The sequence below is a fragment of the Theileria orientalis genome, chromosome 4 (genome assembly GCF_000740895.1).
Source record: "Theileria orientalis strain Shintoku DNA, chromosome 4, complete genome".
Classification (NCBI taxonomy): domain Eukaryota; phylum Apicomplexa; class Aconoidasida; order Piroplasmida; family Theileriidae; genus Theileria; species Theileria orientalis.
This window is the reverse complement of record NC_025263.1, coordinates 859,236-876,530: the sequence shown is the minus strand read 5'-3', so window position 1 is coordinate 876,530 and position 17,295 is coordinate 859,236. Positions and strand designations below refer to the sequence as shown.

At 35.6% G+C, this 17,295-nt stretch overlaps 3 protein-coding genes across 3 annotated transcripts; 2 read left to right on the top strand and 1 right to left on the bottom strand.

Annotated features, from left to right (window-relative positions):
• Window positions 1-100: 100 nt before the first annotated feature.
• On the top strand, window positions 101-7,325 carry TOT_040000399 (uncharacterized protein; the record flags this gene model as incomplete). Its single annotated transcript, XM_009694029.1, has 14 exons — window positions 101-266; window positions 309-401; window positions 432-503; window positions 533-782; window positions 812-896; window positions 930-998; window positions 1,028-1,076; window positions 1,106-1,277; window positions 1,310-1,485; window positions 1,516-3,550; window positions 3,701-4,087; window positions 4,175-6,367; window positions 6,406-6,413; window positions 6,487-7,325. 14 exons carry the CDS (start codon window positions 101-103, stop codon window positions 7,323-7,325), a joined length of 6,594 nt encoding a protein of 2,197 aa, XP_009692324.1.
• Window positions 7,326-7,514: 189 nt separating this feature from the next.
• On the top strand, window positions 7,515-8,250 carry TOT_040000398 (conserved hypothetical protein; the record flags this gene model as incomplete). Its single annotated transcript, XM_009694028.1, has 3 exons — window positions 7,515-7,644; window positions 7,675-7,727; window positions 7,759-8,250. 3 exons carry the CDS (start codon window positions 7,515-7,517, stop codon window positions 8,248-8,250), a joined length of 675 nt encoding a protein of 224 aa, XP_009692323.1.
• A 184-nt stretch (window positions 8,251-8,434) lies between these two features.
• Window positions 8,435-17,242, bottom strand: TOT_040000397 (HEAT repeat containing protein; the record flags this gene model as incomplete). The annotated part of the gene is given in 6 exon segments (XM_009694027.1): window positions 8,435-8,671; window positions 8,734-8,915; window positions 9,000-9,096; window positions 9,107-10,912; window positions 11,108-16,939; window positions 17,222-17,242. The coding sequence occupies 6 exon segments, from the start codon at window positions 17,240-17,242 to the stop codon at window positions 8,435-8,437; spliced, it is 8,175 nt and encodes a 2,724-aa protein (XP_009692322.1).
• Between the last annotated feature and the right edge of the window lie 53 nt (window positions 17,243-17,295).

Sequence of the window (17,295 nt, the reverse complement as noted above, 5' to 3'; positions counted from 1 at the left end):
ATATATATATTTTTGTACAAATAGCATATATTGTATTTCTTGTTAAAAATTATGTGTATAAGTTATATAACTTTTAAATATTACATAAATTGTTGATTCTATGGTTAATACTGATTATAAATCCTTGGAGCCTACAAATATCGAAAACATCAATTTTGACAGTGGAAGCTCAAAAGATGTCATATTTAACCAGCTCTACAAATATTTATATGGATTCTGTGACAAAAATTACATTATATCGCTAATTAATGAGTACAACGTCAAGGGTTAGAAAACAAACTTTATACATTAATTAAAAAACTTTTTAGGATATTCTGGATTCTGTACAAATAAATGGCTTGAAGAAACAGTTGCAATAAAATGTTATGATTGTGAGTATGACGGAACTTGTGCCATTTGCCGTAAGTTTTACTTGTTTAATCACAACTTAGTCGACTGCTTCTTTGATTCAGATCACACCGGTCACGAATACAGATTGACAAAAACATCAGGAGGCTGCTGTGGTAGGTGTTAGCGATTTCATAATTTGCAGATTGCGGAGATGTCAGTTCATGGGATGTTAAGGGCTCGTGCTCGGTGCACACGAACGGAACGATAATAGACGAAAAATGTACGCTCGACCTGTTTACGAACTCGTTTCTGATGAGATTGGAGACACTAATTCGACACATAGTCACGAATGTGTCATATTATTTACACAACATCAACGCAGTAAACGGAGAAACGCTGCAAATTTTGGTGCTCTTCCTAAACGATCTGGCAAACGTAACTCCAGCATACAGGTATGTAACAGTATAAACAAGAAGTTTAGATACTCACTGAGCCTGTGTTTATCGCGCGAAGTGTTGAAGGACTGGATGCTGAGGCACCAAATACTGCCGAACGACTTGCAAAAGGTAATTGGAAAATAAAAAATAATTATTAAACAGTCGTTCAACTCGTTTTATTTGACAATGATAACATCGATGTCGTTTAAGAAGAAGTTCTCTTCGTTATTCGTAAGTTAAATGATGAATAAAATTTATAGGCGGAATTGTATGTTGACATTGTGCAGCCGCTGAAGGAGATACAAGATGGTAGGTCGGACAATAACATCAATGTTCAGACTGGCACCTGAGTAACCTGTCAGTTCAGCTCTTCACGTACTCAAATATAGCATTTGAACTGCTGAAGAACCAGTTCATGGAAATCTGCATAGATCCGATAGTAGACAAGGCGCCGATAGATAAGAGGTTGAACACGCTGCAATTCGCAAGATTCGACAGGAAGAAATTCAAGTAACATGATAACAAAGTCATATGATGTTTAGTCTCTACATAAGGATAATAAGTGACCTGACGTACCTGATGAATCACACAGTGGTGTGTCGCCTGCTACTGTCTGACGAGAGGCTACAGACCACAGTCTTTAACCTGTTCTTCGTTCACAATTACATGAACCTGATAGAACGGCACACCAGGACGCACGTGCAGTACGAGAACACAGGTACGACGTGAAGAGATCATGGAATTATAGGTTACTCTATCGCATTCACAGTGGAGCACAGCCTGCACAGCGCGTTCAAGCCGCTGTCAGACTACATCAAGTCACTAGGGGACACTGATCTGCCGATGGTGCTTAAGCTATATAAAAACTTCAACGATTTCATAAAGAAAAACGCGCTCAACGTAAAGTTTAACTCCAATATGCTGACGAGAAGCTTCCACATACCACTGGTTAGACTCTTCACCTCAGTAGTGGACTTTAACGTGGTGAGAAGATACGCGAAGTACCACCTGACGCTCATGGCGATGACGGACGAAAGAGTGGCGGAATACCTGAACAAGTCGTTCCTGCACCTTAAGTCGAATGAGAGTCTGCAGTTTGATCTCTTGGAGCTCTTCGATAACGATGTGCTGAAGTACGTGCTGAGAAGCACAATCGACGTCCTGAAGTTCGCAATGGAGATAAAGCATAACCTGTGGGTCTTCAACGGAGAGTCGCTGCGAGACCAGAGGACGACGTACTACGAGTTGCTATTCGACTCGTTCGATATCGCATCAATACAAATGGCAGTGGTGCTGCTGGGCATGAAGAACTTCAGGAGCGACTTTGACGTGTTGACGTACATATTTGAAATATGCTTTGACCTAAAACACTATGAGAGTTCGCCATATAAGAGCGCAGTGGAAAGGTATAGGAATGGCGCCGCGGCAAAAACGGGAGCCGAGGAAACTTCACTAAATGAAATATACAATGTAGTTGAAAATTTGATATCTGATGTGCAAGGACGGATTACAACGAGCAGAGAGCAGGAGAGAGGTGAGGACAATCGAGAAGAGGATATGAGCTCATCGATCGACCACAACAATATTTCAGAAGGAGAATCGTTTGAGATACAATTTGAGGAGTACCCAGCATGCAAGAGTGACCCGGGAACCTTTGATTTTAAAATCAACTTCTTCTACATACTGCTGAACACGCTGGTAAACGACATTAAGCACCTGGAAATACTCTCAATCTCGAGGAAGACGACGAAGGAGTGGTTTGTGAACAGAGGGTACCCGCTGCTGCTGATGGACATAGTTAACTCGCTGGCCTCAGGGAACGTGGAGTTCGGACAGATAGTTAACGAGACGAAGAAGCACTGGAAACACCACCCAATGTTCATAGAGACGATCGAGCGCGTGGCAATGTTTAATTACTCGAAGGTGTCGGACAAGACGTACATAAGGCTGAAGCAGGAGTCATATAAGCTGATCGACGTAGTGTGGAACACGCTGCAACCAGCAACGCACGCAATCTCGAGCCAATGCCTAAATCACGACATAAGTCTGCTAGGGCCGTTCGAGGGAGAAATAATGTCGCCAGAGTACAGGGAAACGCAGGCGCTGATACTTAACTCGATCAGCTGCAACATGCTCTTTAACTACCTGCTGCTTCCGTTGGTATACGAATCGAAAATGGAGTTTAAGTTGGAGAAGAAGGACTTTGAGTCGCTCCCTGACCTGTACAAAACAGCTCTGGAGTCGTCAAAGGAGTCGAACTTTAAGAAGTTTGAGTTGGCGTCAAACATGCTGGCGTGCTCGAACTACAAGTTTAAAAGGTCGAGCCACGTGCTGTTGTACTCACTGAAGATGCTTAACCTGCTCTACAGTAAGCTGACGCCAGCACACGAGAACATAGGATTCGTTATGGTGAGTATGCTGAAGTTGATTCTAAGCAGAATGGACGACGAAGTATACAAGAAGTGCATAAACTACACGTTGAACAGACTAAACAAAGTGTACAACTTTAAGAGTAAGCCGGAAAATAAGAGTAAGCAGATAGAAAAGAAGGACGTTAAGAAGATACAGAAGAAGTTCCTTAACAAAATATTTAAGCAGCAGGAACTCTTTAAAATTGATACTGAGGACATGGAACAAATGGAGGAGGGGGATACTGAGGAATCAATACTGTGTATCCTGTGTAAGCAGAAAATGGAGTCGGAGTCGGAAATGTCGTGTCTGTGCTTCATCTCATCAAACAACGTGTTAAGAAGGTGCTCGTCGTCAAACGGGCTATCGAATGAGTTCTTATCAAAGGGTGAATCGATGAGCAACGAATATGGTGGCACAAACGATAGTGGATCGGTACAAAACTCGAGTAGCACGAGTGGTGGAAGCAGTAGGTCGATATTCACATTCGGCAAATCGTACAATGACATATACGGGGATATTAGTCGACGAACAAACTATGGCGTGTACGCAAAGTCATCAATACCGCTTAAGTCGTCGATCATATCATCATGTGGGCACGTAGCACACACGAGATGCATCAACGAACACAGGAATATGCAGGAAGATGTGGAAAACTTCTCAATATACGGAATACACAGAGCGTCGACAGAGTTCCTGTGCCCGATGTGCAAGACACTATGCAACTACACGCTTAACATGATCCCAGACTCGAAGATTCAGAAGTACGCACCAGAAGACCATCTGGTACCATACCTGGCAGCAATTTCTAAAAATAAAGATAATATTGGAAATGAACATGAAGATTCTCTAAATGTATGGGCAAACATTTTAATGGACAAATTTGACAGTATTGATGACTCATTGGAATCGTTGAACGTTCAAAATAAAAACCGACGTTTGTCAGTAAGAGTGCATTTCAGCGATATATACAAAAGCACAAACTTCATAAAATGCAGAAGTAACTCGATATATAATATTTATGACCTGTGCAAATCCTCATGGAGGTACCCGTACAGTAACCTGTGGCTGCCATGTCCAGTGTACGCAATGAACGAAAAACACGGCAAATACGTGTACGCAATGAGCGTAATCTCCTCAAACAAGAACATCAACTACTACCTGAACACGGACAGTAAGAGCAGAGTCGACGAGCTGAGTTTGGGCTCGACAGCTCCGCTGAAGAACATCGAATGCAGCTACTGCGCAAACTTCGACTTTGACCTCTCAAACCTCAACAGTTACAAGTGCGAAGCGTTCAAGATGAAGGAAAAGTACACTCTGCCACCAATAAGAGTCTTCGACAAGGAAAACGCACATATGATGCAGTCGGTGTATAGGTACTTCGTGGAAAACTGGGAAGTCGTGAAGTCGAATAAGGTATACAGTCTCATCAATTTGCGAGGGTCGGAACTGGACTACACGGAAAAGTTTTCGAGAGCACTGCTGACGCCGTACTCGAGGGCGCTCTTCTCGGACAAAAGAGCGTACTTCGGAATCAGGAACTGGAGGCACGTGAATTCGACAGTAGAAGTGGACCCGAAGGTCTGGGTGCTCTACAACGAGATGCTGAGCACGTCCTCAGTCAGAAGGAACATGCTGAACACGCCCAACGCATTTTACTCGCAGCTGCTAAGGAACTTTTACTTCACAGGCATGATGCCGAACAGCAACGAGGACGACTACGAATTCGATAACGTGTATACCAAGAATGTGCTGCTGGATAAGTCCTATTACGACTACGATGACACGAAGATGGTCATGCCTGACTTGTCGCTGTACAAGGACAAGATGCTGGAGAAGGAAACGGATATGATCAGAGTATTCGTGGAGTCGCTGAACGAAGTAACCCTGTTACAGATGTACAAAATGATAAGACGAGACGAAGAGAAGAAAAAAGACGACACTTACTACGTGGAGTCGACCACCGAAAACGACTTCATCCAGAGACTAATGAAAAGGAGATATGAAATCTCCAGAATAAATAGCCTACTGCCTTTGAACCATTATATATCGTATCAAGGCAAGATGAGTGCGAACAAAATCTTCGGAAACGACATGGTGTTGAACCCATGGTCGTTCGACTACATCAGGGAGTTCCTGAAGGTCTTTTTATCGCAAAAAAACTACGTCAAATCGGTGATCACGCACTACGTGTACTTCTTCACAGTAGTTGCGTCACTTCAAGTAATGGACAGGTTCATAGTCGACGTAATGAGGATCAACTACAGGCGCTTTATAGAAAACTACTCAGACGGAGACGAAAGGCTGTATAGGACGAGGCTCAAGATAGAGTTCATGACGGCGTTCAACCAGAAGTTCTTCAGCGACCTCTTCGCAAACGCGGAATTCCCGTGCGACGTCGTGCCGAGGATCGCATTCACAGACTTCGAAGAGAACCTGAACGAGTATAGGTCGTACAACATGATGCTAGGGCACATTTGTGATAGTAGGAGGCAGCGGAGTAAAAGCAAGTATACAAAGGATTCGATATATTATGAGCAACTAGACGACATGATATCAGACATGGTAGAGTACTCGGGGATGCTGAAGTCGGTTCACGACAAGCACGTGGAGGCGCTGACGGAGCCGATCCCGTACGATCAAATATTGCACGACAGAGTTAACACGTACATAACGGACGAACTTCTGGAGAGGCACCTGTTCAACCAGGTCTCCAGGATCCTGAAGGCGCGAGAGATACAAAACAGCCTGAATAACAAGTACGACTTTGAAGCGATAGCGTACGGGCTAGAGGAGGTATTCGAACAGGCGGTATACCCGAAGAGGCAGAGACTGCACGACGGAAAGATCGACACTACAGACGAGTCGCCGTCATCAATACTTAAAATCGAATCCGCATCGACGCCAATAACGACGAATAGCGCACACAACATGTACAGGGGAGTAGACCTGGCAAGGCGTCTGAACGGGCTGTTATACAAAAACCACAGCAACACAGTCTTCTTCGAGACGATAAGGCACAACATACCGCAGTCGCCTCATATACTGGACTTCCTGACGCCAGAATTAGCAAGTGGCATATCGAATTTAAAAGTGGACGTCAGCACAAGTTTCCTGTCAGTCATAGAAAAGGTGTTCAACTTCACAGTTCGCCACTTCATACAGATGGGATACATAAACTACGAGCCGTTTAAAGCAGACATTTATAGGCACCTCTCGAGAAAAGGGAACGATGTGGACCTCATGAGAACCACGAACGCATTCAAAGCAAACGAGAACGACGCGTTTACCTTTGCAGTGGTGGAAGTGATGTTCGAAAAGTACAAAGAACAGCTGTTTGAGTCACTCAACATCTTCTTGGACGTAGCCTTCTGGGCTTTGAACAGCATGTTCAAGTACGAGGACGAAGTGTGCTCGAAGGTGCTCTACGGACACCTGAACAGCGAGGCCACGAGGTTCAACCTGCTGATAGAGGCGCTCGGAATAGGAGCAAAGTCGATTCTGATGAAACCTTCCGAGATACTGAGAAACATGTTCAGCGAAACTTACAAGAGTCAGATGCAGCTGAACAGGAACTGCAACATGGAGGTCACGCCGCCAATACTCTCCAAGTACAGCCTCATCGACGTGGAGAGGCACCTGACGGAGCTGCACTGGGACATGATAAGGAACACGGCTCTGAGGAGCTGCGCGAACTGCGGACTCAAGCCCGCGAACCCCCTGATGTGCCTGCTCTGCGGCTCGCTCGTGTGCTCAAACAACGAGTGCTGCCACAAGGTTCAAACGGCGCAGGACACGCGGTTCCTCGTGCACGTGGAGAAGAAGCTGAGGCGCCTGAAGAAGGGGGAGCTCATGAGCATCTACGACGAGGAGCTGGTTGCGCACGCGAAGGTCTGCGGCGGCGGCCAGTGCATCTACTTCTCGCCCTACCACTGCTGCGTCCTGCTTGTGGAGGAGCGGAGGCGCGCGACCGTCGCGTCGATATACTCGGACCAGTACGGAAACAGCGACCTGCACGGCAAGGTCTACGGCGACGTGAAGCTTGCGAGGGTGCGTCTGGAGAACATTGTGAACACGTTCTGCTCGGGTCGCCTCTCGAACGAGATCGTGACCCAGAGGAAGCAGCTGATAAACCTCCTAGCATAGACTCCAACATCTATCAATGTATAATATTGTAAAATAAATTATAAAATTAGTAGTTATTACTAAAATGTGTACTTTTATAAAATATATTATTATCATTTCTTATATTATGGTGTCGATGATAATAATAAGTTACTATAATGTTTATGACAAACTGTTTAATCATAATATAATTAGTAAATAATAAACAGTATGTATTTCAGTAGATTAAACGATACTCTGATGCTGAAGAGGAGATGGTTCTCAGTTAAGCCGTTACCGCCAAAGGAGAAGAGACTAAATCACATACCTCCAGACCCTAAGGTTACGACTGGATTTAGAGGTGCCTTCCGTTATTGATTTAATTATTTAGGGAATCATAATCATGGAAGGAGGCTCTACGATCAGGTTTATCCTACGACAAAGGTTTTTACTTTTATTCTTACACACTCAATAGGTTCCAACTGTCTTTTTGCCGCGATACCCGCTCGACTGGCGTAATGCCGGCAGGTTCATTTTAACATCTGGAATGGGAAGAATCGAAGGCAGAAGATTGTATAGGCATCCTCATTCTCTGAATTATCAAACTTCATCTCACTGTGGAGACAGGTGTGCAAGTGTTTGCTCAAAGTCTCAATTCAAGTGCTTATGTTCGCTGAGGTCAAATGACTTAAACGAACATATCGCAAATGTCGACTCTATGTTGACATCGTACAAGGCTCCAGTTGATACTAATAAGCAAGTATTCTCAGTTTTAAACTATGTGCCTAAGAAGAGCTCATTCATATCAAATAAACTCTTGAAACTTGATTCTTCAAATAGGTACAAGTTGCTAAAGAAAACGTATAAATTTACTGTTTTCAACGACAGGGACCAAGTTTCAACATCTAATTACGACAACCTATTGCCTCAAACACCAAGTTACAGCATTTTTGATGTAAAACAATAATATACCTTTATATACCTTTATATACTATTATATACATTTAAATTTGTAATTAAAATGTGTAAATAACATGTATAATTAAAATGTATAATTAAAATTTTTTATTACATTATTCTACACACTTTTTTTAATAACTCATTTGTGATATATTACAATTTAATTCTTTTCTTGTATTTCGAATATTGTATTAGCTTTGGTATAATACTTCCTTCACTTTCTCATCTAGTTTTAGCGCTAGCCTCCTTACAATGTCATTTTCGTCGTCCACCAGCTCTCCAATTATCGGCATAACATTCTTTATTGTAACTGATAAATTAATTCCCAGGTCATCCCAAAGTTTCTTCATGATAACAAGTGATCCAATCTTAACATTAAGTGTTTTAGTTTGCAGTTGATCAGACAAGCACGACTCGAGTTTAACGATCTACACGTTAATGTAATTCATTAGTTTAATAGAATAATTAATATTTAAATGCCTATAATAACCTTATCGTCCTGTGTTATAAATCCGTTTACTAAACTTCTCATTGTGTTTTCAAGTGATTTTGAGAATGCTGTAGTTACATTGTCAACCTCTATATCTGCGTTAATTGGCAAGAGGTCAAATAATGCGATGATCTGTTTTATTATTTTGACCCAGCTGTTTACAATTACATCAGGAACAACTCCTATAAAAGTTATGTTATTTAATAAAGTATTAGTATAAACAGCGTGTAAATCAAACTATGTATAATCTTATTTCGAAAACAAACCTCGCTGAGCATTCCATGTATCGATTGATTTATGAATCAGTTCTAACATAAATCTGCAATTGTTAAACCAAGTCCACGTATTATCAAATGAAAGTTCCTAAAAATACGTGCTCAAAATTGTGTCTATGATATGATACCTTTTCAACTGAAGTGCGATTAAATCTTGCTTCAGACATACTGTACGCAGATATATCTTCTAATTGCTGATATAGCCTCGTCATTATCAAATTGGTTGCTCCCAGGTTTCCATATTCATGAAGCGACGACAAAATTACTATGAAAAGAATTCTATTCTTCAAATCAGACTCAATTATGTGTTTTGTATTATCATTTGAGCTAAATTCATCTTTTAATGTTGTCATCTTTGATTGCTTCTCCAAAACATCCAGTAGCTTATTTGATGATATAAGTCCAAAATACCTTAGAATAAATGATATAAACGATCTTTCAAAGTGCGATATCAGTTCTATTGGTGTCTTTTTAATAAAGAATGATGTGCTCATCTTTCTCGATGCTTCAACGGTATCCTCTATACTAAAATGTGACCTGTTGTATTCTTTGAACGAATCAATTGAAGATTCTCCAAATAGTATCTTATATGACCACTTTGAGTAAAAGTTAATTACTATAAAGTATATGTCGTTCAAATCTTCAATGTATTTACTCTTAGGATTCTTATATTTTATGTTATACGAGAGACTTAATAGCAATATAGTTAATTTATATACAATCGATTCATATCTGTCAGATTTTGATTCAGCCCGTTCTTCTGACACTGAAACATTCGTATTTGAATTTGGTGTTGATGATGAAGTAACGTTTTTTACTTTTAATGATCTGGATGTTTTCTTATTTTTAAAATCACTTGATCTCTTAGTTTTTTTGGTGACACTAGTTTCATTGGAGCAGATAGTATTATGAACGACACTGTCAGTTTCCAAAGTATAAACTGAATATATTGATCTAATCAACACCTTAATATCAATCTTAATACCGGTGTAGTATAATGCAATTGATACCAGCAAATCTGTATTAAAATATTTAAATCTTCTAGTCGATGATTCAGTTATAAGATTAACACATTCTCCAATGTTCAAAGCAAGGTATTCCTTAAATCCATATTGAATAATATCATCTTCGTCATCAAATATCATGATATTTGAAGTGCTTGATTTAACATTATAATTTATAATTATATTCAATGAGAATTCATAAAACTCCTTATTCAGTAGTGATTTGCAGTACTTGTGTGACATTAGTAAGAACAGTAAAAGAATCTTATTTACAAAATCGCCTACTAATATTTTTGGTAACAGCAATTGCTCATAAACTTCCTTAAACTTCTTTATCGTCGACATCATTTTATTGGTATCAACTTTATAGCAGCTTCCAAAATTACTGATATTAGCATATAAATCACCTTTCTGACTACCGTAATTTAGTGAACAAGAATCGCTAATTTCTATTGCTCCTATAAGCTTAGTAGTTTCAATTCCACCAATTTGTTTGTCTTCGTTAACACCAACTTGTTTAATAAAATTACCAATGTTTTTACCACCATCTGAATTTCTTTTTTGTTGATCTGAGGCGACACACATCTTTATTAATACCTTCAATGAGTATATCATATCCAAATAACTCCATAACACCTTTCCGTTATTCTGATGATGATTCTTTACCAACTCAAATGAGTTTTCTAATATTTGAATGAACGAATCTACTGATTTGGGTGGAATATTAACAATGTACTCCCACACATCTGCTTTCATCTGACTTATTTCATTAAACAAATACTCATTCTGGTTATTCATGTACTTCTTCTCTGAATACTTAAACATATCAAACAATATTCTTGATGAAATATCATGTAATTTTTCAAATTCTCTTTCATACTTTAACTTAATCGAATTATCCTATATATTATTTGTTATTGATAATGTATCATAAATATATTATTTGTTATTGATAATGTATCATAAATATATTATTTGTTATTGATAATGTATCATAAATATGTTATTTGTTTAAAATAAATGTATCATAGTTGGTTAAATTTAATATATGTTATTTGTTTAAATTAAATGTATATATACATATATATAATTTACCTTTAGTTTGGTGGATGACATAAAATTGTTCTGTATACTCATCAGCGTTGATACTATGCGTAAATGATAATGATAGTTTCCGTCATTACTCGTAATGTTATCCCATACGTTTTCATATGATTCAATTGATTTCAATTTTTCTTCCAATATGTTTTCAAACATGGCATTTAGTGTTCCAAAGATGTGAATATTAAATCCTCCATGTTGATTCATATTGAATATGTGTAAAATTGAACTTGAAATGACGTTTATCAACGATACGACATCACTATTCGTCTCAATAGTATTCAATTCATTCGACTTCACATGCTTATTATCCTTAATATCATCATAGTATTTATACAATACCATTGATGATAACAATGAATATAATAGTTCATTAAACTCAGTATAAATTCTTCTGTTTTCACTTTTCCTATCATTAAAGAACGCAACATCAATGTTGATATTCAATTTCCTGTTGTTTCGAATATAGTATGAAACATATCCGTATAACTGAATTCCCAGATAATAGTCAATGTTTTCAGCTCTGTTTTTATTCGTACGCGTCATATTACATGATTCATATCCTTTAAACTTGTTTATTTGTAACCCTTGTTTATTGAAGGGATCAAATTCCATTACTTGATGAATCCATATCAAAGTGTACAGTATATTAATCCAATGATCATATGCGTTTAAAATATTACTAATTTTAGAGTATCGACTGTAAAATAAATCATCAACATTCTCATTATTTAATAGCACATTTCCTTTAGTCATACTGATATCATAAACCCTGCTATTGATACAGATGAAATACAAATATATTAAGTATGACATCCATGATACACTTATATTTTCATCGGGAAATGAGACTTTGTTTTCATCAATCAACATTTCTACTAATTCTCCATTAAACCCTGATGTGCCAACTGCCAGAATGTTGTTTATTGTAACAATAACAGTTGCTCTAATTTTTTGTTCAGATGAGATCGATGTTGAATCTATTGTCATTTTAATACTACATACTATCAAGTTATTAATCAACTTCGTCATTAATTTGTATGAATGGCCAATCTTAATAATTGTATGATTAATCAATGTGCAAATGTTATGGTACAATTTATTATACATTTTATTCATTGCGTTCATATTATCCAAATCCATTCTGTAAATGTTATCAATCATTGCATTAAGCAGGTTTAAAATTAATGTAAGCAACGATATTATCAAATCATCATCAATTTGAATTATTTTATGTTTAAATCTTTTATTATTTATGTGTTGAATAAACTTTTCTTGAAGTTTATATTTCTTGACATCATCGTCGTTATTTTGATCCAAATACTTATTCAAAGATTTCAATTCATTATCAAGTTTTGTATCAACTAATTTTCCATAGAAATCATTAGTTTGGTTACCAGTTTTATTATTAGTATAATCACATATTATCTTCAAATAAACGTCGATTAAATCGTTCATGTGTCCAAACAAAAACAATTGTATCTTCTTATTTTCCATTTCTGTTGACACCAACACATTATTAACAATCTTACACACCAAGCTTATCTTTACACTAATATCAATGTTAATATTCTTTTTTATCATATATATTAATATATCATATGTCTTCAGTGATTTTATACTATTAATAATGTATACCAGTACTTCTTCACTGTAACAACTTGAGAATATGTTATATACGAATCCTAGGACAACCTTATCATCAACTCCACTTATATCAAACATATGCTTTATTAATGTTGAGAGATAATTCGGCTTTAATTCATTGTAATATAATGCAAATGAATAATAAAATCGATTCCTACTTTTTATTGGCAATATCCATATGGTTTGCTTATTCAATGAATACAGTAAAACAAATGGGACCTTTTCAAACGTAATAAATGAATTGTTAACCATAATGCTTATTTCCGATATCTCATTATTATATTCAATTGATCCATCGAATTTGTTATTTACATCTTTGGTTATCGACTTAAACATTGTACAAATGTTTAAAAGATGAGCACAATGTTCTACGTACTTAACCAAGTTATTATTCGATTTTAACTTATTCATTTTACTTAATGCCAACATCAACAACGAACACCTTGTAAAAACTTCTTGAAAACTTCTTACAATAAATTCAACATCCTTACTGTCACCATTCAATAAGTTATATAAATCACGAGTCAATCCTTCTAAAAATGTAAACAACAAATCAAGTTCATGATCACAATCACCCATCATTGAACATAGTTTTTGATAAAAATCCATGTTATATACGGCATTTGATGTTATAAATACCTTTGATATTAACAAATTAAAAAAATCCTCATCATTAGTCAAATATTCAGATATCACATTACTAAAATTATCAATCGTCTCAACCTTGGTATTAGAAGTTAATACACGATTCAATAACATCTTAATATCATATTTAATATCTACTTTATATTTATAATGTGATTTGTTTTCTATATGTTTACTATATGGTATTGGCATCTCTAATTCACTCAAATGAAGCTTCGTATTTTGACAAAATCTACCTAATTCAATCAACATCTTTAACATCTTTGTTGAGTATTTAAATGATGTGTCAAATATTAATTCAAGTGTGTTAATAACCACATCCATTAATATATGACCATACAATTCATAATTCTTATTCATTTTAAATATACTCAAAATAACCTCTATACTACCATCAATCAACTCATCGTTTAAAGTATCAAATAATGCTATTGATCGATTGTATTTTCTATTTAGCAAACCATTGGTTATATCATTTGAATAATTAATATCAAAGTTCTTCATAATTTTAGTATTGTCTGATATAAGATTCTTTATGTGACTATCTCTAATAAGATTAACAAAGTCAACATTAACGTGTTTGTGCTTGTATTTCATTGGTACATTAACTTCAAATATCAATCTATCATTGTTATCAGTGTAATAAGTTATTGAAAATGATACACTAGAGCTTTTAGTACTAGTGATTCTTAATAAATCAATGATGCTGTTGATAATTTGTGAATGCGAGTTAGTGTTGGTACATAATTTAAAATTTGTACTTGTCAATAATTCTGAAAATGTCTGTATGAAAAATGACTTCAATTGTTTATTCACTAGTATTGTCTCCATGCTCTTAATTACTAATAATTCATTGAATTGATTATAATTCATCATTAACATCGACTCATATTTACACATCATGAATTTGTAAAAGTCAATTACATATTGTTTAATATTTTGTTTATCGACGTTGTAACTAACGTATTTTATAACCAAATCTCTTATTATTACAAATTGACTGTGCAACAATTCAACATTTTCATCACTCTTACATGTAAACTCTAATGTTTCATATTGATAATACAGTGTTGAGAATATGTTGAATATTATCCTATTTGATGATGAAATATATCCATAATAGTCATCCGAATATTCATTTCCATCTTCATTTTCAACATCAGTTATATTATTATTATTTAGTATATCCTTAGTCAACACATTGACAACATCAATATTAATTTGAATCAATTCATTCAAATCAAATAAAAGCTGGTTAGATATTCCATGTGTATATTCCAACAAATAATTAATCTCTTTATCAAAATCAACTTTTTTATTTCCTATTAATAATATTAGAAACCTAATAAACATTCTTAAAGATTTACTTATATGTATTTCATCATTGTCAAAAATAGATTCCTTATTATTCTTTACTATTAAATTACACACTTTAAATATCCTCTCAATTTCTTTAGAATTTGATATATGACTAATATATTTATCAAATATTAATTGATAATCCTTAGTCCAGATAACCTTAAAATCAACAGTTTCAAAATTTACTTTGTCTTCCGTATCGTATTTAAACGACCTATCTACTTTATCTATTAGTGACTGTATATGATATTCCAATGCGTCTGTTGCTATTTTAACTGGAACTGATTTCCAAAATCTATCTTCAGATTCCAATTTCTTCGATAACCCTTCGTCATCCATTGAATTATTTATGAAGTTGAACACTAAACGATTCAATTCCGCACTGTGTGAATCAGTCTTTGTGTACATTGATACAATAAACTCTACCAAAGATGTGAATATCCTATCATCCTTGTAAATGTTACTCATTTTATAATCGATCAATCCAAACATATTCAACATCATTTTAATACCCCCAACTCCATTATATACCTTTTTAACATAGCATTTATAATCAGATGACGAGTCTGAATACTTATTCAATAGGATCACCATTCTAAACACAATATCCTCTGATAGTGATCTGAATATATACATTATAACCTCCATTTGATCCTGTATCATTTCAAAGCTAAGTCTATTCACGTATTCCATGATCGTGTACTCCAACACCGTCGGATTAATCTTCTTAACGACCTTAAACATTTGCTCAATTATGAGCAACGTTGATCCAAACTTGTGGTCACTGTTTATTTTAACTATCATTCTGCTTTCATCAAATTCAATGATTGACTCTCCGTGACTTCTGAAGTGCGAGCTGATCCTGTTAACCTCATCTATCAGGTTAAATACTATCATCTTCATACAGCTTGAGTCAAACGACTCATTTACAAATTCTAGAAAGAATGTTATTTTATCCATGGCTTGGATTTTAGATTTGTTTCCATAAACTGTCAAATCTTTTTGAATGTCCGTGTTTCCTAATGTTGCGCTGACTAGAGAGTTTATAATGACGTTTATTGTTCTTGATAAGTTAAGGCCCTTAATCTTCTTCAAATTATTTAATACTATGTTTACTGATTCGTGTTTTTGTAATATACCAATTATTGAGTTAGTAATATCTTGCGGTAGTTTGTCTAACGTCTGCTTCTGGTACTGTAGCGTCAGGTGTATTGACATTACGATGTACTTGAAAACGACGAGATGATCTATTTTTAAAGCATCCAAATCCCTCATAATTGCCAAAATTCCTTTCAATGATGCTATTAGTTCTCTTTGAACGACAAGTGTGAATTGAATGTGCGTAAAGGCCGTGATTAGTACGCATAGATACGAACTTGTGTACTCACCGACCTGCTCCATAGATAACGCCTCCTTTATCATGTTGACTACGTATCTTATTTCATTGTTGTCCATCACTTTACTGTTAACGACTACGTAGTGCAAATTTACTGCGTTCAAAAAGGACACAATGTTCGTATTCACTGCACACACTCGTGCCAATCTATCGTAACACGAGGACACTTGTTTATAAAAAATAAAGTTTTTTGCGATTCCAGAAAAGACTACATTCGACGTAATATATTTATGCTCCGTGAAATTCATTGATGCAGTTTTTATTTCATTATAAAATGAATGAAACGTGCTCTCGTTCCTTATGTTAAATAGCGATAATAATTTACAATAGTATTCCGAGTAGTTGTACTGAATGTACGCTACTATCAAATACTCTGAAAATGTAACTGCGATATTGTATTTGTAAATCAAATAATCAATCAAGTGTTCGAATTCTCTGGTCATGAAGTATGGAACACTCAAATCAATGAATGTGCGTATCAATCTGTTAAGATCATCCAGTTCATTGGATGTCAAAAAATCGATATCCTTAGGCTTATCCAAAATAACAGATTTTAATTCATGGTCTTCTTCTTCATCATTTGATTTATCCAATGATAAAAAGGATGATCCGTGTATTATTTCAGAAAATAATGATTCGCATTCAACGAATTGATTATTAATTGACAAAAAATAATCCCAGGCTTTAGAAACTTCTATGTTATTCCATTTTATGTTAGATTTATAATGCGATATGAACCTTTTAAGATTCTTACTGCGATCATCTCGGAGAGATGAAAGCTGATTTGACAGTGATGCCATAAGTTATATTTTTATTAATAAATAATCATTTGATATTAAATTATAATAAATGATTGTTTTAATTAATAAATATTAATTATAATTGAAATTAATTGTAATCGTTGCTGTGTATATTTATGTTGTTAAAAAATTCAAATAATTAATGATTCCAAGAATTATTATATTACATATGTTATTATAAAAATTTTTAATAAAATTAAAATAAAATTATAACATTATAAACATATATATATTATGATTCCCCATGGATAGATTCGTAACATATTTTAAATTCCATATCATTATTTTATATTATTATCAATTATTTATTATTTATTATTATCAACTCTTTTATT